Below are 23,496 nucleotides of genomic sequence, written 5' to 3' on the forward strand. Positions count from 1 at the left end.
TACAAACATATACGCTAAAAAATTAACAATCTGTAGTACTTTAATATATCCGATATGCCGTCACGGCGCCTGAATGCATTGAATGGTTGACTCAAGGGCTTCCTACTGAAGGTTTCGGGTTAGAGCCCTGGCATGTGTATACCCTCACCAATTTCATAATATCACAAATATTGCGATTAATAATAAAAAAGTAGCACAAAGTTGGCGGAGTATAAGAAAATTATAAAATAATACAAAATCACACGTGACAGCAATCGACTAACATCCAGTTTGAATATGGTACATGTACTTTATGAATCAATGAACAGAGCACAAATAAATATAGTATTTTAAAACACATTGATTTTTCCACCAAAAACGTTGGAACAATAACACATCTGGTCACATAGTTATCTTCAAATACGTTATGAAATGTTCACTGCTCTAAAAAACTTAACGAACACTTTGGGAACAGAAGGAAGAATAGCACGAGAACCCAGCAGATGGAACTGGAATATGAATGAATGAGTTGCTGTTTTTTAAGTCCACTTTATGCACAGAAGGCTAATCGGGACTGGAATCCACTATGTGCCTCCACCCGGTATCGAACACGGGACCCCTTGAATACAAGGCGAGGACGCTACCACTGCACCATCGGGGGAGCACGAACTGGAGTATGAGCGCGCTCAGACCGTTCAATACGGTGCGGGAAAACCTCGAACAGACAAACATGCACGACATCTGGCCTCCATGCTCTGGATCAGATTGGTAATCAACGCTGGAGGGATACGGGGCCACTCCTGTAAGAGGAAACAGAAGACATCACCAGTATTGAGTGGTGGTCTACATGCTCGTCGGACCTCAATCATATCGAGCATGTACGGGGTGCTCTTGGACGACGACTTGCGCAGCGCAACCCACCACCACGGACCCTTCCTGACCTGAGGAACGCACTCTTAAAGGAGTGGCCCCGTATCCCCCCCTTTTGTTGATTACTAATCTGATCTAGAGCATTGAGGGCAGATGTCGTGCCTGTTTGTCTGTTCGAGATGGTCACACCGTACTGGTCTCGTACTCCAGTTCCATCTGCTGGGGTCTCGTGCATTTCCGATTTGTGGACACCCTGTATACCATTCTGCAATGTTGCTGGTTATTTTCAATAGATGTTGCATTTCTACCTTATTGGTGTTCATAAACCCTCGTGATTTTTTTTGGTGTTTGTTTCCTTCTGTTCCCTTGGCGGATCAGTGTACATACAGAATTTATAAATGATATTCAAGAATACATTGAGACTGAATAAAGAAGTAGAGAGCACCTGAATTATTCTCTACATAAACAAAGAAGAAATTTAACACTACTTTTTTTTTTACCAATGTTATGCAGTAAATCGTGTGGATAATAGTACAAATATGTATACATTGACAACAATGACAGAACTGTAAAGGATTTCTGGTTTCTGGATTTCTTAGGTTACCGTACAAAGAGTTCACCGTTGATATAGCACTGTGCCATGAAGACACATGTAGGGGAAGTTGGGGGTAGGGCCCCACACATTCTCGATCTCGGACATTTTGGAGATGGTGTGATTAGCACCATGCTTCGACCGCCTTTACCACTCAGGGTTGCCTTCAGGTACACATTGATTTGAGGCTGGGCGAGCCCCAGAAGCGCATTATGCGGGATAAGACCGGAAAAATTCCGACCTTAGATCACAAACCGCGGGAATCGAACCCGGGTTTCCCGCGTGGCAGTCAGACACCATACCGACTAGACCACCTCGGCTAGGCCACATTTACGTGGTTTCGTACTACAATTCCATCACTTTTAGTACACTTACATAGGCCATGCGACAAGCACAATTCCATTGGTTGGTTTAATCGCCACGTAGTTGTACCGTAAGGTTTAACCGCGTCGGGGAGCTGAGAGGGAATAAAGATGAAGAAGCGAACAATCTGCCTGAAGTTCTAGAGAAAAAAAAGGAAAATCTGTCACGATGACGGACAGCAAAATTTGAAAGCATTATTCAATCAAAAACCCAGTCGAAAAAAGGCAGTCAAGACACGGATGTCGAAACGATCATCTTCCACACCCTATCGTTCAAGAATTGATAAAAACAACCGCACAAAAGAGAGAGAGAGAGAGATAGAGAGAGAGAAAGGGGGGGGGATGCTGCCTGAGTAGATAATTACAGCAGGTGCAAAACGAACTGGTTTCAAAAATAAAACAAACATACAAGTGCAACTGTTTTCCAAGGGCGATGTACACCAAAATATGCGAGCGGAGAAGCAACGCAATAAGTTTACACCTACAATACAGTAAACGAAGAAACAGTTGAATTTCAAATTTAGTTTTCATCATATTTTTACAAGGGGTATCTGCGTACAAGAGAAAATAAAATTAACCAGAAACACACTTCCCAACAATTATATGAAGTTTGTGTTATTTGTTCGTAAGTTTTTTTCCCCTTTACCATTAAATTCATTTACCGTTCCTTCCGGCTCTCGTTACACACATGTCTGAATATTACTACCGCAGCTTGATTTGAATTTCCCACAACAAAAGAGAAGAATCAACGTTTTATTATTTCATTGCAATCTTTGTTTTTAGTAATTCATATCTGTTTTGGACATTTCAGCACTTTCATAAACGGGAATTTCATGAATATATTATACTAGCTGATTACCCGGCGTTGCCTGGGTATTTATTTATCCCAATCTTGTATTAGACAGGAAAATAATAAATTCTAACTGTAGTGTAAAATGTAACTAATTTTAAATGTGATCGTGAATATCACCAATTAGCTTGGCGACTCAGAAAACAATGGATTAGACAATCATCTAGGTCATTTGTGGCATTTTATTTTTCACCCCCTCTCACCCCCATGCCGATAGGTGATGAACTTGAAGTTGAACCGCATTGGGAGTGTCACGAAAACTATGGATTCCACACTAATATAGGTCGTTTTCGCAACACAGCCTGAATGTTAGACAACCCGAGAAACATTATCGTTGTGCGGGATTGCATAGAGTCACGGATGTCTGTGCGGAATTTAATATCGGTCGTTTTGGATTATTTTTACATGTTACCTCTTCCCACCTTACCCCTAGGATACCCCAAAAGTATTCTTCCCAGATTGCAAGTGATACGTGTATCAAGTGTGGTTGAATTTGCTTCAGGCGTTCGAGAGTTATGCCGGAACAAACATATATACACACCCATACACATACATCCATTTAGATAGAAGAAGATAGATAGATGAAGGAGATTATAGATTATTTCCAAACTTCAATTTTCTTTTCTGGTACATATCCAAATAAAAATGTCAGTCTTGCTCGTAGTTTCTTCTTTGTATTCATTTCACGCATATACCGGGTGGTCACAATTAAAGTTTCCCTACTCAAAGCCCGGTCGAAGCAAATGCTGATGAAAAAGCATATAGTTCAAATTTTCTCCGCCAAGCTGAAATGTGGCGCTGAAGTGACAATCACCAGTTTATGTTGGTACAGCAGTGTTCAATATGCGCCCGGTCCACGTGAATGACCCTTTGGAAGCGTAAGACAATGCGCTCAATGGTAGCTCGCACGAAGCGTTTCCCGGGATGTTCATTGTGCACCAGATTTCAGCCCCAGTGGAAAACCCTGTTGGTGAAAATTTGAACTTTTCTTTTCGTTAGTATTCGCTTCTGCATGGTCTCCATAGCCCATACACTACGTTTTACTGCAATCTGTTGCTTCGAAAGGGGTCCAAAGGGCTCTTAGTAGGGCAACTTTATTTGTAGCCACCCAGTACATCGTCGCTCTTTAGGTTTTCAACAACAGTGTAGATGAAAACTAGGGAACGGATTTTAAGGTGCAGCACCTTTCCAAAAATAGGCCTATAGCTGTTTCATGCCGATCGTTTGATATATGTATTTTAGGACATGGAATCAAGTAAAATCAACACTCTTTGTTGCACCTTTTCGTGAGATTAGCACATTTATCCCCTTTTTACCTTCTCTTTGATGCTTCAGCATGTTTTTCCTTACTCCTCTTTCAGGTTTTGTTAAAAAATTGGACAAAAAATAAATGATTTTCACTCTTCTTGAGGAGGCTACATAAAATCCTGTAGTCTGATTTTGTAGAGCAGGACGAGAGCTATAAAATGGTATAATATAATCATTGCAGCCCCAATAGTTCCCAAGATAATGTTGCGAGAGAAAACACAAACTTCAAGTAAACCTATTCAGTAGAACCATAGTTTTCTATGCGATCCGCACGCATTATATATACGAGGGTCACTATTTATATTTTGAGCCTTGGCAACACTGATTGAAGTTAGGCGCGATTTGACGTTTGCACGGAATCGTCTGGCATTATTGACCATAACCTACTTCAAATGTTTTGTCAATAGCTTCATTTGTGTTGTTTATGTTGCCTTGGAGATTGCGCGACAACAATAAAATGAAATTAACTCGTGAACATTTTTGTGCGATGATTTTTTACGATTTTCGACGTGGATTATCAAGACAAGAGTGCATCGATCAACTTACTTCCGCATTTGGCGATGAAGCCCCATCCTTTGCCACTGTGAAACGCTGGTATAACGAATTTAATCGTGGCCGCCATTCGCTCACCGACGAGATTCGCGAAGGTCGTCCAAAATCAGTTGTTGTTCAAGAAAACATTGATGCTGTGCAAAACCTAATACTGCAAGATCGTCATGTGACATACTGTGAGATTGAGGCAACCATAGGCATTAGTTGTTCCAAAAGCATATATAAAATATTACATGATCATTTAGCTGTGAGAAAGGTATGTTCTCGTTGGATCCCACACAATTTTTGACAAAAACTAAAAAAGACGCTCGCGTCAATTGGTGCAAACAAATGCTCAATAAATACAATCGTGGTGCTTCAAAAGACGTATATAAGATTGTAACAGGTGACGAATCATGGATATATGCATATGAGCCGGAACGTAAACAGTAGTCGACTGTATGGGTGTTTCAAGATGAACCCAATCCAACAAAACTTGTTCGCGCTCGAAGCACATCGAAACAGATGGTCGCTTGTTTTTTTCGGGAAAACTGGTCTGGTCATGTGGCAACTGTGCCTTTAGAGGAACGTAGAACAGTCAACTCTGAATGGTACACAACAATTTGTTTGCCAGCGATCTTCGGTCAAATACGGAAAACAAACAAACGCCGTCGGATCATTCTTCATCAAGACAATGCCAGCTGTCACACATCTCGTCTAACAACCGATTTTATGAACAGTCAAAAAATTGAATTGATGGGTCATCCGCCGTACAGTCCTGATTTGGCACCCAATGACTTCTTCTTGTTCCCGAATGTCAAGAATAAATTACGTGGACAACGATTTTCGTCGGCGGAAGACGCCGTTGATGCGTTCAAAATCCATATTATGGAGGTGTCTCAAGAAGATAAACTGCTTTGACAAATGGTTCGAACGAATGCAAAAGTGTATTGACCATAAAGGAGAATACTTCGAAAAACAATAAAGCAGTTTTCAATGCCAAATTCCTGTTTTTTCATTGTTAGGCTCAAAATACAAATAGTGACCCTCGTAGAAGAGGCAGAAAAAGAGAGCATTGAATAAATGCATTTTATCAGCACCTTTTTTGAAAACATTTTCAGAACTCTCCCCCCCCCCCCCCCACCGCCCTTTCCCGACAAAAATTTAGCACCTTAAAGTCATATCCCTAATGATAACTGATTATGGTATGATGCACAATACGTCAATCGAACTCTGGGCTTCCGGAGGCGAGATCTCGATCCGGCCACTCCACTCGCCCAGCAACCCGGGTGACTCTTCAAATTCTTTTAAGCCGTGGTGGTTCCAGAGATAAAATATATTAACAAGAAGGCACAAGGTCGTCAAGTTCGCAGTGGGGATCTCGAGACGTTACCAAACACTAAAAAAGAATCACGCCATTCAAAGTATCAATAACGTGCAATTTCCTTCCAGAAAAGTCAGTTAATTCATATATTCTCCCGCACGTTCATCCTGAAACTGGCGAACGCCGAAGATCGGGCTCGCGTGCCTCAGGCGCTATTTCCCACGCGTTTTATACTTGGGACTGTCCCAGTAACGAATTCGTGTCTCGGCATTGCTCTCTTCACGTCACATGTTGCTCACCGCCTTCCGAAAAACTTCTGCATTAGCTCTTTGCACGCATCATCCGGATCGGCACACGTCTTGGCGCACGCAAGCACGTGAAAGCCAACAATCCCCACGCACTCGAACTTGTAGTTTTTTTTTTATTTCACGTCACTTTCCTATTACTTTTGGCAAATCACGATGGTGTGATGATTACAGAAAATTGATGATGAGGTATTTACAAAAGAAATGCTTAGGACATGATTTAAACCTGGAAATCTCTGCAGCAAGTCGAACTTTGAAAGGACTTGATCATCGAGGCGATGGAGGAAGATCTATTCCTCCATCACTTATCTTCAGTAACGCAGTATAAACATAAATATCAACTTCTGAATGCGCATGGCTTTGGAGAAAAGTTTGAAACTGCATGGCTTTGGAGAAAAGTTTCAAACTTCAAAGTTTAAAAAATAGTTTGCACAGAAGTTTTCCTATTTCAAAATGCCTCTTGCAAATAATGGGACAAAAAACCCTCTGAATTCTGTAAAATACCAACGAAATACTGTAATCAAATTCCACATCTTGTACCATTATATTCAGATTCAGACTGACTGCTGTCGTTAGAATTAAAAATGCCTACAGTATAGCTATTGCCGTTGATCAGAATAACGTTACAGTTGATGTTACAGAATAAAGTATCTGCTGCAGGTGACGAAACTTCCTGAATGTTCCCCCAACGCCAACAAAAGATTCCGGAAACTGCGAATTTTAATTTGGTTAGCGGCGGAAAAAGACCATCTACACCTTAATGATTTTTAAATTGTTTTCACAAACATTTTGCCGGCTCGGTGGCGCAATACGTTTACTTGTCGAAGTGCAAGGTTCCGTAGTCGACTCCCGGTCTGCTTACATGTATTCTTTGCCAGTGTTTCATCTAATCTTCATCCATCCTATCATCACGATTGGTGTAAAAATGCAGTGATTAAATCGGCGAAGAAATTCTAAACACTTATGAATAAAATAGCACATTATGTCTTTGGATAACGTTACATGTCTTTTTTATTTTTCAGGTCAGCGAAGAAAATTTCAGCAGAATTCATGTTTAACTCTCAGTGAAAAAAAAATACTAATAATAAATTTAAAAATCAGCATGATTAACAGTTCGAAAGTTGGGCATTCTTAAAAAAAACGCATCTCAAACGGCAATGTGTAGCACACAAACGAAACCAAAGAAGATTTTCAATGCAAGGGAACAAGATACACACACATTGTCTTTCAAGAGATCGGAGATTCAAGCCGGATAAAGAAAAGATCCAAAAAGATTGGAGCTTTGGGAAATGAAGTGGAGGGGGATGCCGGAGGAGGGGAGGAAGGGAGAAAAGAAGAAAGAAAAATAAAACACAAGAATAGAGGCTGGAAAAAGATGTTCCTGCGGAGCTGTAACTTTGGAAGCACAACCCGTGAAATCCATCCTCGGTATCTCGTTAGTGGTGGTCGAGATGTCGATGCAGACCGAACATTGTGGACAACAGTGACACTTTTACGGCTGCACAATTCAGACACTGGCCTGTTTTATTCACGGCTCTGCCATAAGGTTTCGACTTTACTCCCTGGATGACGGGAGATCCGCGTGGGGGACTTATGGTCCGCTGCTTTTACGATCCCCATTTTTACTGGTGAGACTTCGCCTCTCCGTTGTGTTCCCTCTCTCTCTGTGTCTGTCTGTCTGTCTCTCTCTCTCTCTCTCTCTCACACACACACACATACTGATGCACAACGGTGAGCTGGCTTCGGAAGAAAGAAGAATATGTGGAAAATGCCTTTGTGCATAGCTGAACAGAAAAAAAGACTGCAAATTTGAAAACTTGAAGAGGATGAAACAATAGGAACGTGGTAATGCTGTTTCAAGAAAAGTGAGTTTTTCTTTCAAAATCAGAACAGAAGGAACCCAAATATAAAACCCTTCTGCCATGCAGTACACCCTGGACTGCATTTTGCAGACTAACGAGGCTATGGCGTCTGGAGCCACAGCCAATACAATCCTCTGTGCTGTTCGTTTTGTGTCGTCCATATATGTTTGTTGGTTAGTTGGTTGATTTGGTGTTTTAAAGTCCACTTTATGGACGGTAAGGCTAATCGGGACTGGACTTACAGTTTAAAGTGGAATCCGAACCACTATGTGCCTCCACCGGGTATTGAACCACATTCTATGTTTGTGATCGTCCCTTCATCCATCTCATCCCCGTCGTCGCGATTAGAAAAAGGTAGCAGAAAAGCAACACAATATAAAGTAAATCAATCAATCATTCTAGTCTGCCATCATCCTAAATAAATAAACAAGAATGAACGATTATAAAAAAAAACATTCTAGATTATCTAGGCAAAAATTTGGCAAACCAATTTAGTTTCCACCATGGTAATTGAGGTCTATACAATTTATCAAAATGTTTATAATTATTCTACTTCTTAAATCAATTGTTATATGAGAATACGTGTAATTCACTATCCAACACTCCACCCATCCTTTCCCACGAAAAATATTGGAAGGACGGGTCACTACAATGGATGGAATTTCATTAAGATGTCGCATGTTTCAAATATTTACGCCGGGGGAGAATGATCTCGCACCACATATGAACCTCCCTTTCTAACCGTGTCGTCTCACGACGCTTCTTGCTGCGAGGATCTCTTCAAAGAGTATTGTCCTGCTCTCAACAAAGCGGAATCAAAAGTGTCAGAAGATGTGACGCGCAGGTTTGACCGAGCCATTGTCCCCGGTTGACGGCAGAAACCCTCCATGTGACATGTATGGCGTCCACATTTTACATAACACAAAGGCAAAGGACTTCTTCCGACTGCAAGATTATTCGAAGCACGTCACACGGATAAAGAGGTCCTGAGCACCTCAGCAGTCAAAAGTTTTGAGAATTCAATTTGCGTTGCAACTGACTTAAAACTCAGCGAAGATACGGGTTTGGTCTGTGCTTTGTTCTTTCATCTACAAGATGAAGATGTATGCAAGATGGAGAAATGTTGTAACTTGGAAACCTGAGCAACCGTCCCTGAATTACTGAATATTACGTCAATTACTCGCGGTACTTGATGCGTAAGAGAATTCTAAATATAGGACGTTCATTATACATCGCGTTCGTCAATTCGACATTTGACGACATCAAAGCAACCGATTGCCTTTTTTCACTCACAACATATCATCCGCCATTATTTTTACCATACTTGCAGCATTCATTCAACCAGGTCTCCTGAGCATGCATGTAATTTTACATATATATACTACAGTTGCCAAGCTACGGCATTTTGAAACTTTAGGTTCTGGGGGGGGGGGGGGGATTTACGCTTTTTATTGACTATCTGCTGCTAAATATGACACACACACACATTAGAAACCACCCATTTTTATAGCTATTGGATCCACATACATCATGCCAGGAAAAAAAATAGTGTATATGTGTATGTGTATGTGCATATAACCCTGGGGGGTAAAGGCGGTCAGGGGCGTGATGCTGATCACATCACCCCCACTCACGACCGGATCAAGAAAGTGTGGGGCGTTACCCCCACACCCCCTATACGCCTTCATGGCGTGGTGCTATGCACAGGGGAACACTTTTTACTTTACTTTGTATATGTGTATGTGTGTCTTCTAATTCTTCTTTCTTTACCTTCCGCTCGAATGGTACAGTTATCGTTCCCTATTCGGTGTAAACTTGTATTCGGTGTATACGACGTCAATCCTTCTCTGCCTATTTACGTAATCGCGACGATGGAATGAATGCTCATCAGATGAAATTGATGAAGGGGTACTCGCAAAGAAACACCCATGCCCAAGTAATGACTCGAACCCAGAACCCTTGGTGGTGAAAACGCCCTACCCAATTGCAATAAAAATAGTTTTACCAAACATTATTCAACGGATCTCATTTCTAGTACTTGGATTCAGCTATCATCTTCCTGAAAAAATCGACTCTTGAAGTTCTGGGTTACCAACCCTCCCACAATAACTTCACATGGCATTCGAGCAGTTCGAAGCTTTTGGACAATCACTGGGGGCAGGAGTAAATTAGGTACGTAATTTTGCACCCATTAAAAATTTTCATAAATGTTAAAATGTTCGCTTCGGAATCAGATCCATTCTTCACACTATTATGCTTTTGATGCAGTTTACTCAAGCGTTGTGTGTGCGTATATAAGCTTTTGGTGCCATATTCAAGCACTTTTTCTTTCGGTATCTTTCCTCCTGTTCTTATTTTTGTGGACTAAGGAAAGTATGTCTTCAAGTCCACTTTATGCACAGATAGGCTAATCGGGACTGGACCTACAGTTTATGGTGGAATCCGAACCTCTATGGACCGCCATCGGAATAGCTTGATTACAAGGTCACGACGTTACCACCACGCCACCGGGGAGGTCCCTATCCCTCTTGACAAGTTTCGTGTTGAGCCGAGTTTTAAACTGCATTCCGCAGAGCATTGGAACTTTTTGAGTAGGTCGCTAACGGCTGCGGTTGGGAAAGAGCATGATCAATATCGTAATCACGACTTTGGAGCACGGTGAAATCATTTACTTGAGTAAATATGAATGCCAAGTGTGAGATGCACATCTTACAATTATACAACAATACAAACAAACTTGTGAAGAATTCATCTGCTGATGAAATCCGCCTGGAGATGGGAACCGAGACCTATTGACTGAAAATACAATGCAACATGTTACCCTATGACGATGGTGAAATTTCACAATATACTACATGCAAATATCCTAATATTGCAGAAAATATATCATGAAAATAGAAGCGGTACTTGGAGCCAAGTATAATATATAAGAAACTAAAAATATACAAAACAGTAATTTTCCCTGTAGATGCAAATATGAATGTGAAACTTGGAACATAAATTAAGAGTATTTGAAAATAAAACCCTTAGAAAAAAATATTTGAACCTAAATGGATGAGGAGAGGTGACTGGAGAAGATTTAGAACTGCATAATATGAATTCATGTACAGATATTATTAGAATAATTAAATCAAGAAGACTTAGATGGACAGGCCATGTGGCACAAATGGAAGAGGAAAGAAGAGTTTAGAGACCTGTAGGAAGGCCAAGACGAAGATGGAGGGATAACGTTGAGATGGACCTAAAGGAAATCGGTAAGGATGGAAAAGATTGGATTGATCTTACCCAGGATATGGACAGATGGAAGACTTGTGTTGCTGCAGCCATAAACCTTCCAGGTTAAGAATGCTAAAGAATGAGTGACTTGGCGTCATATACCACTATTATTGTATCAACGAAGGAGTATTGTATTTTAACAACACGTACAAAATAAAATAGTCTTACACGGACCGCAGGAAGCGGGCAAGTCTAAATGTATGTTTCAGTGACACACAAATGAAAGGAAATGGTGCTTGCATAAGCTGTAACAACCCGAACGAATCCGGTCATGGCTACGTACAGCTTCAAATCACTTCATGATCGCTACATTTTGTTGGCTTGCGCCCAACTACTTGCTCTACAAACTGAAGACGCATGTCCAAAACGCTATCTCGTATTGTGTTAAGCATGCAGAGACACTGGTTGCTGTTCTGTAACACAAGAGCCACGGTTTTAACTAGAAAAATCACAAAGCTGTCGTTTTATTTTAGTGACATAGTGATTCTGTACTGTACTGTACTTATTTGTCTGCACTTGCTCAATATGTACAGAAACACTGGGTCCAACAAAAGGAGAGTTGTTCGTAATTTCATTTTTTGAAGAATATAAAATTACACTCACATTTGTACTCACATTACCGCAATGTATTCGATGTCACACAATGGAGTAAGAATAGTTTTTTCCCCCCTTGAAAATGTGTAGTGTTTTGTGTCTTAGTTCATTGAAACATTCTCCGCTGTACAGACGCTGATTTATCACCGAAGCACGCCAGTCTTTCAAACCAACGGCATATGGAATTTATAGAGACGTGAACAGTGTTGAATAAAGAGGACTGTGCTCGAACAACGACATTATATGAACGAATGATTTACGTGTAGTCTCAAATGTCATCCGCTCTGCTTCCAGACAATTCGGGAAGTTCAAGTTCAATGGTACACAATGACAAGAATTTTCAAAAGTATACCTGTGAGCGCCCCGTCGCCAGCACGTGAAATGGCGTTACAAAAATATAATATGCATGGCGGTAGGAAACAAAATTCTCACCTAATGGGGGGAAATGGTTACAGACATTCATGTACCTGATATATACACGTATGAAGTAAAACGTATGACTATTTGGTCAAAGCTTCCATTAAGTGATTAATACATAATTTCAATATTGTTTCCTATAATTAATAATATACCTGAGGGGAAGAAAAAAAACTAATTCTAGTCCCTTTTTCTCAACCCAGTATTTAAAAAAAAAGGCCCAGAAAGCCATGAATCCAACTAAGATAAAGCTACACATTTTGAAATATTATCTTAAAACATGTAATTGATTAATTAGTGCAAGATTGCATTAAAAGTAATTAATTCTTGCGCTCGAGTGGCATTCCTAAAGAAGGCTCAACTGGTAACAGCATGAATAACTACGCAATGCACTCTAATATACGACTGACTCTACCATATCGCCGCAGATTTTACGTACAAGTCCTAAAATGTCTGTTGACAAAAACATGACAATAACTACGGAAACTATTTGAAAATAAGGAGTAGCGGACTTCGATATAGGGTGGACGGAAGTTAACAGCGGAATGGAAACTCAATGCGTTGACCACGCTTCGCCCCATGGACAAGAACTTGGCAGGCCTTGGCATCTCAAAGGGCTCTTTCAGCACGGAGTTTCAAGAAATTTTGGGCCCGTGTTATTGTTATGAGCGAGACAAGTCAAATTCAGTACAAAAGAGAGCGAATTCGAGGAAGGATCTTTGATCTCGCAGGGCAATTTTCATGATTTATGAATGTACAGAAAATTGCTGCGAAACGAGGTGCTTTCCACATATCGTTCATTACTGTGCTGTAGGTTGAAAGCATGTGTACTGCTTCTACACTTGTTATTACACAGGAAGTTGTCTTCACACTTGCAGAACTGTGCGGTAGGTCGACATTCCATCCTCTTTTATATCTCTGGTTCCCTTCCAGAAACACTAAATTTTCTTTTAGCTTTATTTCTCACTCCCTTGCAAACGGTCCGTGCATGTTGTAAGGGCCCGTAGCAACATCAGAGAGAAAAACCAGGTTACTATTTCATCATCTTACATTCTACTGCAGCTTATTATGCCTATCATAATAATGCAAAATTTATGCGGTGCATCAAAACAATCATCTCGAAGATAAGGGTTCTCGCACGTTTAATATTTCGCGAACGTTCATGGTATTCATTTCTTGTTGTTGATATAGGCTAATCGGGACTGGACCTACAGTTTAAATTGAGATACGAACCACTGTGCAACGTGCCTCCACAGGGAATTGAATCAAGGACCCTAATGCTATTTGTGTAATCTCATCAAGTCTTCGTTTTGTTCGCGACTTCATAGAACTTTGTATAGGTACGTCTCTGCATTAGCGCGAGGACAGTTGATGAAATTTGAGAGCTGTATGGGTATGTACGGCTTCAATGAAATGTAATTCGTAACAGCTCAGATTACTACATGTATGTGTTGTGCGATGATCTCGTGTGTACCTAGCGTACACATGTACATGTAACACTTCGTGTTAGTTTTGAGATGACTAGGCATGAGTGAATGCTTCCGTGAATTCGATCTATCTGTGTGCACAAAGGGCGATCGAAGAACTCTTTATAAATCTAAGGGCTTTGCAACACTCAAGATCGAATCTTACTTTTACACAAAAAATATATTGTATTACATAACTGTACACAAATATTATTTTCCTGTAGTTTACGGTTATTACAAGCATAACAAAACAGTTTTTCTTTGTGACGTTTCAGGAGAACACACGCTCCTTTCATCAGACATTTATTTTCATTTTGACTAAAGATACAGTTATAACAATGGCTAGTAATTTTTTAAACAAAAAGAATCTGTTATATAATGGATGTTGTCAATGTTACATTGTTGTAATATAGCAACTTAACTGTGAAAAAAAGTAGTTTTTTTAAAATTATGAATCCCAAATATCATCAGGTAATTCAAATTCATCATTGTTTTCACAAAGTCTCTTGATGTTTTCTGTTACATTAAATTTTAAAGATGGTGGCTTACTCCATTTGTGAAAAAGGTAACTCCATACTGGATTTACCATCTTTAAAATTTAATGTAACAGAAAACATCAAGAGACTTTGTGAAAACAATGATGAATTTGAATTACCTGATGATATTTGGGATTCATAATTTAAAAAAACAGACTGTTTTTTTTCACAGTTAAGTTGCTATATTACAACAATGTAACATTGACAACATCCATTATATAACAGATTCTTTTCGTTTAAAAAATTACTAGCCATTGTTATAACTGTATCTTTAGTCAAAATGAAAATAAATGTCTGATGAAAGGAGCATGTGTTCTCCTGAAACGTCACAAAGAAAAACTGTTTTCTTATGCTTGTAATAACCGTAAACTACAGGAAAATAATTCTATAATGCAAGCAATGCGTACATACAATAAAAACTATTGTACACAAATATCCGTAATTTCTAAAATAATATGAATATTACAATGCTATTTTATGACCGAGATATACTTATTTCTTTGTAATGACAGTGTATGTATTTCCTTTCTATAGAGCCAAACTAAACCATATAAAAGAATACGTACATATACATCATGTGTATATAGCAGAAAGTAGCAAGAATCGTCACGACTTGACGTTGCAGTGGAAACATACCCCTTTGGAATGCCAAATAGTTAGTTATTAGTTATACGTATATCACATATAAACAAACGTCATTCATATCATCTTAAATGAAGGAAAATTATGATTTCTTTAGCTAAGCGCTCAAACTTGCAGTGGATTAATGATAAATTGAGACTGCATTTTGCCCGATGTAGATAACAGATTACATCTTTCATGACCATACCACACGATAATACGAATGTAGAACACACAACTCAAGTTTCTTTTCTCTCTTTGCAGTATCACACGGTCATGCTTCACAAAATCATTCACATTATCAGAGATAAATCACATCAAGTTGTACTTACCTCTTTCTTCCTCTTGACGGCACCTGCAAAGACAGAAAATAGGAATATTAAAACTGGAACAATCAGTTCTTTAACAATTCAACATACATACTCAAAAGTACTCTTTTCTATTATGTCTAAAAAAATAAACGGAAAGTGCCTGGACATGGGATTACGCAAAACACTATTATAAGCATCTCGAATACATTACTTCATATTACCGTATTTCAAAACTTCAATAAACATACTAATAGAGCACAAAACGTTACCTTGATTTTTGAAAATACTACTCGTGAAAAAAAGATCCATAATTATATATTTTTTTCATCACTGAAATACGTTCTTCAATTTCCAACCTGCCCTTAATAGCTTTCTCACAATGTTCATGTATAAGCATGTAAAATAAACAAACATGTCGACCGTATTAGGCATATTTCATATGCACACACATAGGAAACCAGAACAGGATCTGAAGTTTACTTTTTTTTTTTTTTTTTTAACGAAGTAACCCTTTCCTATAGTTATAAGTACAGGGGTTAGGCTTTATAGTATTTTTGTTATTTAGCGTCGCTTTCTTTCTCCTTTTGGCTAACCACGACGATAAGGAGTTAATATACAATGAAAATGATGAACGGATTCGAACCCGGGAGTTTCGGTGGCGAGATCGGAAGCTTCCCAAGGGGATATAATAGTTGCTCTTTCCTTCTTGTGTGTGTGATAGATTCAGCATTTGAGATTCCTCAGGCGCTTGGGCCTGCCTCGAGGAGGACTTTTCCAAAGTGCTGCCCTTCATTTAATTCCAAATTTTCAATTATTAGATCTCGAGTATTCTTGAGAATTTTCGCGTTGACTATATTTGCTGTGGCCTAGATATTTGCAATAGTTTCGTGGCACTGCAAAAACTATTTTATGTAACAGATACTTAGACAACAGGGAAATAAATATAAGGAAGGTTCTCCGACGCATTCCAGCACGAATTCTGAACAGGTTACATTTCTGATCTCTTAGAATGGGATGAAATGAGTATAGAAGACAAACAATATGTTTAAGTGTAATACTTTCTCTACAACTGCTCTTGCATTTTTATAGCTTCTTCCTATAAAGAATATCTGCCCTCCAACCGCCCCCCATAAAAAAACAAGATACCGTAAAGCATTTTATTGAAAGGTGTTACACGTGCCTTTGCTAATTTCCAAATATATGGCAAATAATTAACACAAAGGAAAATAGGGTAACTAACTTTTGGTGTTGCCAACCTTGTCTCAAAGGCACGTTGTTCCACCATGAAATAAAACCAATAAAAAAATTATACTGTCCTGTATATAGCGTACCTGATATACAACTGTAAGTAAACAAACAGACACAAGGAAAGAAAAACAACTATTTTCTTTGCCCTTCCCCAATAATAACACTAAAATTTATTTCTGACAAGTCTATAATTACTTCTTATCCCGGTATTAAGCTAACAATATCCATGGCTGATTGTCTGTACTACAATTTGGCATTTAAATACGGAGTGGCCCCCCCCCAAAAAAAAAAACGATGGAAACTGTGTTGATTGAAACAATTTTATGTGTTATTTTAATACTACTAAAGTCAAACAACGCGAACATTTTCACACTTTACCTTGTGCGTTCTTTAAACTAATCATATGAAAGCTTTGATTTTATTTAACAAAGTTAGTAACACAAAGTCTCAGTTGTTGGTGTTTAAGTCCACTTTATGCACAGTAAGGCTAATCGGGACTGGACCTACAGTTTAAAGTGGGTTCCGAACCACTAAGTGGCTCCACCGGGTGACACAAGTTTCAGTTTGGAGACCTAGGCTCTGATTATTCCTTATATATTCACGAAAATTATACCGTTACGGATACAACTCATCAACTTCCATGAAGAGGTAAACAAACAAAAAAAGAAGAATCTATTCCTCTGTAAACAATGACAAAAGATCAAGCAAGCTTTGTATAAATAGGACAGTAAATTAGACGTGACCATTGTGCTGATATCGTTACACAAGTAAGAAAAATATATAGAAATGCATATCCATGTCTTACAAGGATTATATTAGTAGTCACCAGATATTTATTCAATCACATACTACACATAGACTTGAATATCTCTCAGAATTTTGGATTCACTTGTCATGAAATTGTCCCGCGGCACAAGAGTTACAGTATAGTGACAAAGGTACGGCGTGGATCTCCTGGCACCACTGTCTGGTGACATTTTGTTTCAGCACCAGAATTTGAAAGTAGTACTATTGCGGGGGATTCCTACAAGCACTGAAAAAAAGGAAGGTGTGTTTTACCGGAACTTGTCTAAAACGGGCGGTTGGTAGCCTTAGACGAGAACGAAACTACTGGAGACGAGGCTGTTCGTAATCTGATAACTCATCATAGGTGAAATTCAAATATCCACAACTTACACAGAATTCGCGGCACCTTCAAAGAAAAAGCCATGGATTACGAGTATTCTGATAAGATCTTAGCTGACATCTATCATCCTACCGTTTCCCTTGCTTGCACAAAAAGGAAGTGACAAATCCACGGTTTTATGCTCAATTTCTGGACCAAGGATACCTGGCAGAGGAAGAGACAGTATCTATGACGTCGGAGATGACGATGCCTGCGAAAAAGGGAGCTTAGCGGGAGGAAAAAAAAAAGAGTTCACAGTGACTCATCGGAGGTTAACAATAAAGCACCCACCTGGAGAGGCAGAGAACCGTGACACCGAACACGCGTTGTGGAGCGTCACGGTAATGAGATCACAGTTTGACTAAGCCACTTTACAAAAGGCAACGGTCAGGACACAAGATTTTCGTGGAAAGAGACAATGATTCCCGCAGCGGAATTCATGTAATGTCGGACTTCCGTGTAACAGGCCATTTAGGAACTGGAATACAATTCCATCGTAGTGGTTAACCGTGTGTGCCCCAAAACACGGGAATACCGTACGTCCAACTTACAAGGATTGGGCGTTTGTAGCAGGGGGTGCCGAACCCGTGGGTTGCTGAACGCAAGAGGTTCGTTTCGTTTTAGTTTGTTGGTTAAGGGATATTCCACACCGAAGCGACTGGGTCTGGTGCGGGACACATCCAGCTTCCACCTAATGCCACAACTATAAGAGCTCTAAATCTGGCCCTCCTAACCTAACCACATATGCATTATTAGACAAGCGGAATTGTTAGGCTATAAGGGCCAGGTTTAGAGAGCTCTTAGCATTTAGTTTTGGCGTTTGATGGAAGCTGGGTGTGCCCAGCACCACACCCGAAGCGACAAGCAGCATGTCGTTTGGGAGCGTGCCAATCAACAACAACGATTCACACCGCAGTGGCATGACAAACCGGACAAGCCTGCGTTCGATTGGTCAATTCGTTAAACGACATATGTCGAGTGTTGCTTGTCGCTTCGTTGTGATATCTCCTTAACAAAATAGAGGATGTAGCTATTCTATACTACGGGTAGTAAACAGATGAATTTTAATAATCGTATCTGGTGAAAAGTGACTTTGGTGTGTTCATCCACTTCTCCCAAATCTAAGAAAACCACAGAATACGTAACCGGAGATGCGAGACTTCGGTACGATATTACAAAAATACACCTAAACCAAATTCATTTTTGCTAAGCCACCTGGTCAAATATGTCATGCTTTGAAAGGTTGTGTAAGATGTGTCCCGATACTTTCCCTATTTTTTTAGAGAGCGAGACGAGACAGGCATTTACAATTCGAGACGAGACCGAGACTTTGTCAAGTATAATCCAGATATCATCCCTATCTCCAAGTATGGTGATTTAAACGAGGCAATCCTTTCTTCCATGTAGTACACCTTAGACTGAATTTTGCAGACTAACGAGGCTCTGGCGTCTGAACTAGAGTCAGGATAATAATCTGTGGGATCTGTATTGTCTGTTGTCCCGTCCATGTGTGTTTGTGAATGTCCTTCCATCCATTTAATCGTATCACCCACACACCATTCCTCCTCATCTACACGATTAGCAACAATGGCAGGAAAGTGAAGCAACATCAATCAATTAATTAAACCATGCAATACACTATATCAAGTCCATCCATACATTAGTGTGCTGCATGGTATAAATAGAAATTATAACTTTTCCAAGTTGGCATCACTTCATAGCCCACCTGAGCATCTCCCCAAAACGAGTTTGTAACATACAAGTCCATTAATTTTAGTGAAATGATTAAATCAGAGAAAACCTTTTCGCTGTTAATGGCAGACTAACAGACTAAAGAATATGCACACTATCACTTTTGTGAATTTTCTATTGCAGTTATATTCCATTGTTACTTTCAATTTCTACTTCTTGAGTTAATTGAGACAATAAGGACGAATGAAGAAGTAGCACTTACGATCTTTCCGCCACGGAGGAGGGCTACGTGGGAGTACCTCAAGAGCTGTAGCCAAAAATATTTGAGTAAATCCATGAAGTGAGAGTATTTGTGGAAAAAATATAAAGATTTGTTTTAGCTTAACACTTTTAAAAGATATCAAATTGTATGAATCCAACAAGTTTATTGTTTTACTTTCGTTTTTAGCATGTCTATTTGAGACTGAACTTGAAAATTTGTAGATAATTCATACCACCCATGACACACGATTCATTGATTTTGAATTTAATAATATTTTCAAAAGTAAAAACGCCGAGGATTTACTTTGTTCTTCATAGAAAACACAATATACGTACATACCAACGTTTAAGGTTCATTCAGGCAGCAGAGTTTATTTCACGTGCAAAGGCACCTCACAAATTTGATAACACCCATGACAGCATTTTTACTTCCATTTCTCTAACAATGTTATATTATACGAGTTTCGTAGTTCGCGCGAGTTTGGCTGCAGGAAGTTATTGATGTACTGCTTCTGTTAAAATTGGGAAAGTTACACTAACTTTACATTTTAAATTAAAATGTACCACTCGTGAAAAATGGGTTGGATCATTTGTAATACAAAATAACTACCAGCATTAAAATGTATTAAATGTGTACTCAACCAAGGTTGAAACAAGACAAATTACTTTTATCATAATTTCTACTGCTCCAGTCGGCAGAACTCTGTTACTCTGCAGTGCAGTTTACAAGCATAAAAACAAAAAACACCCCAATAGTAACCTTAAGAATAATGCAGTAAATAACGAAGGAAGGACGATTAGTTGCCATGGCAACAGCCCCTACCCCCGACGAAAATACATCATTGTTGTGTAGAACAGGGGCATCGAATGGGCATAATCAGAAGAGTAGCAAGTCGACAATCGTTTTGTACACGGTAACACGCTACCGATTCCGTTACACTGTGCTGTAAGGTGAGAGAGTGAAAGAGAGAGGGAGGGGAGGATCAATTATTTATTTCGTGACTGATTGATGGCGCGACCGTTATTGACACACGGTGTTGATGTGTGAAAAGCTTATTACTTTATTTTTATTCTCGTCCCAACAGATGTAATTAATTAGATGCTGGTATGGGTCGCAAAAAACCGTGGGTTCGATTCGCGCCGCGAGCGACTTTCGATATATATTTTTTTGGTTCTAAATTGAACGCTTTACATAAACATGATACTTCTTTTTCACCATGATTTTTTTTTTTACTACATAACAAGTTGGGGGGGTGTAAGGGGTGACCTTCCACGTAGTACACCCAAATGTCAACCTCACTTCCACGGTAGTACACCCTGGACTGAAGACTAACGAGGCTCTGGCGACTGGCCTCATGGCCAGTATAATTTTGTTTGTGTTGTCCTGTTCTTTTGTCCTTATGTGCTGAGTGCCCCTGTACAGCTTCAGCTTTTAACGAAAGTCAGAACATTTTAATATTTTAAGATTTTAGTTTGCAACGATAGAGTTGCTATTTGTAACGATAAGGGGCTGGACCCCGTATAATGTGATGGGTGCAAAATAGCCTTAGTGCTGACGCACCCACAATTTTAAATTCAATTCAATTCAATAACAAGTTGGGATTGTACGAGTTGACTCTGCACGCTATTCGAACAAGGAAAATAAATGCGTACAATCGGCGGCTAAAACAACTGTAGGCAAACAGTCCGTCATTATTTTATTCTGTTGTTCTAAGAAAATGAATTATGGTGTAGCTGAAGCAGACGTTGCCACCGGCTTATTGGCTTTCTTATATCAATTCATTACCCTCGCATTGGGGCTGAGCTGAGTTAGTTTTTACTCTAATTTATGCACCGATAGTCTAATCTGGACTGGACCTACAATTTAAAGTGGAATCCGAGCCACTATGTGCTTCCACCGGGTATCAAACCCGCGGCCACTTGATTACAAGGCGACCTCGCATTGGAGAAAAGAAGGTGAACGAACATGGTGATGGACAATTCGCCTGCTATTACTTATGCCGTCGGCTGTACGTGACCCTTCTTTGAGGAACGTATATGGTATCAATTAACGCATTAATCAGCACAACTGTAATTTGAAGTATCTCAAGAACTATTGAAGTTGGAAGATAAAATTCAACAGAGAAAAATTACATGGATGAGGAGGTTGTGCCAGAATAAATATAGTGGTACCGACAATTATAACCCATACCTGTGATGACATTTCTAATTTGGCAACGGTTCTTTTCTTGAAAATAGTGCAAGCGAAAAATGTGTTTCTGCAATAAGTGAGCATTTAAGCACTAAAGACTGCAGGGAATAACCCCTTACCTAAAATGAGCACTAACATTTTTAAAGATTTTGTAAAATACGTTAGAGGTAGTAAAAGTGAAGGCTATTACAAACACGATAACCTCAAAATTTAGAAGTGTTTTCGGCCAAAAAAGATAAAAATTCCGTGCATCCTAACATTTTTTTTTCTGAGGACACCCTTGAACACACACTTTCCTAAGAAATTCACGAATCCAGTTCAGGTTTTAATGAAAATAAGGATCTACTTCCGAATTTTAAAACATACAACTTGTATATTGTTTCATGTCTCGCATTTCTGTCACTTTGGCTGATGAAAGGATACAAATAAATACCAAAAGGATACAAATAAATACCAATGTCCAGGCCGGGAATCTACCCAGGAACCTTCGGTAGCGAGATCGTGAGTCGACCGTTGAACGAGCTTGGCGACAGAGTGGCTTGGGATTGTATCGATCCGAGACGAGACTTGTGAGTGCCTCGTCTCGAGTTGTCAATGTCTGCCTAGTTCGTGCCGTCAGTCTCGATAGTACAGCTTGACCAAGATTAGAATTCACCCGTCAAACTCGCGAGCTAAAGTGAACAGTGCACAGTTATATGTTTTCTCTTCTCGCTTCCCCATCTCCCGTACTGCACAATTTGTGCAGCAGGAACACGGAGACAATACCAAAAAAAAAACTGATTAGGGGCATTCTTATCTTGAAAAAACTGATTAGGGGCATTCTTATCTTGGTCAAGCTGTATAAACAACCATATACAGAGTATCGCCGCACAAATCTTCACAGTGTAAGACAAACTACTTTTCTTAATAACGTTTTGACGTCTCGTATCGTTGCTACAATACAAGCTCTCAAAAACTGAATTTTATCCTGAATATATTTGCAACCATGCAGCACAAGCTCACAATTGCTACTGTTGATTGACTCGGTACTTACTACAAAGAAAATACAGTATAAGATTTATGTATAAATAATCAGGTAGATATCAGTTTAGCACGTCTGAAGAGGTCGCATACTTATGTAAATTTGGTATAGGAAAGTTTTTGAAATATCATACTACGGTGTTGAGCGAGACCGAGAGTGTTGGACATTAAATCTCGGTTTCGTCTCGATTTTTACCAGACTGCTTTGCTAGTGACTGGAAATTACAGGTATGTAATCAGTTGTAGCCAGATACGTATCCAGAAATATATTTCCGGGAGGTGGGGGAAGGCTCGAACCAAGTGTCTTCGGAATAATAATAATAATGTTTAAATTAAATATCTGGCATTGACCTTCAAAGCCGTATGATCCCAATATAATCCTTGCCTTCCAAAAAGTTCGAAGGACATTAATAACCATCGATTACACAACAAATGGTAAGTATATTTTCATTAATTAATTTTAGTAGCTACTTGGCAAGTCTTTCGAGGAGAGGGGGATCCGGCCACCTCTAAATACGTCCTTGGTTGTAGTATAATTTCAAAATACCTTAGTATGGTAACATTACACGAGATTTTCAAAAGTGTGTAGGGATGGACAGTTTCATCTTCGGATTCTGAAGGTCGATGCACATACAAAAGTTTCAATCGGGGATTGTGGGAGAAGAATACTTTAGGGAGTGCAAATTCCAGAATAATAAGCTGAAAAATTAGGTTA

At 39.4% G+C, this 23,496-nt stretch overlaps 1 protein-coding gene across 14 annotated transcripts in view; it reads right to left on the bottom strand.

Annotated features, from left to right (window-relative positions):
• The window catches only part of da (transcription factor daughterless), a 338,039-nt gene that overhangs the window by 226,166 nt on the left and 88,377 nt on the right, over positions 1–23,496 (bottom strand). For all 14 annotated transcript variants that reach the window (XM_083137037.1, XM_083137007.1, XM_083137022.1 and 11 more), the window contains exon 4: positions 15,226–15,248. In XM_083137037.1, coding sequence (XP_082993163.1) covers positions 15,226–15,248 — 23 coding nt within the window. The remainder of the gene's footprint in view (positions 1–15,225; positions 15,249–23,496) is intronic.

This window comes from Lepisma saccharinum, chromosome 1 (genome assembly GCF_977018435.1).
Source record: "Lepisma saccharinum chromosome 1, izLepSacc3.1, whole genome shotgun sequence".
Lineage (NCBI taxonomy): Eukaryota > Metazoa > Arthropoda > Insecta > Zygentoma > Lepismatidae > Lepisma > Lepisma saccharinum.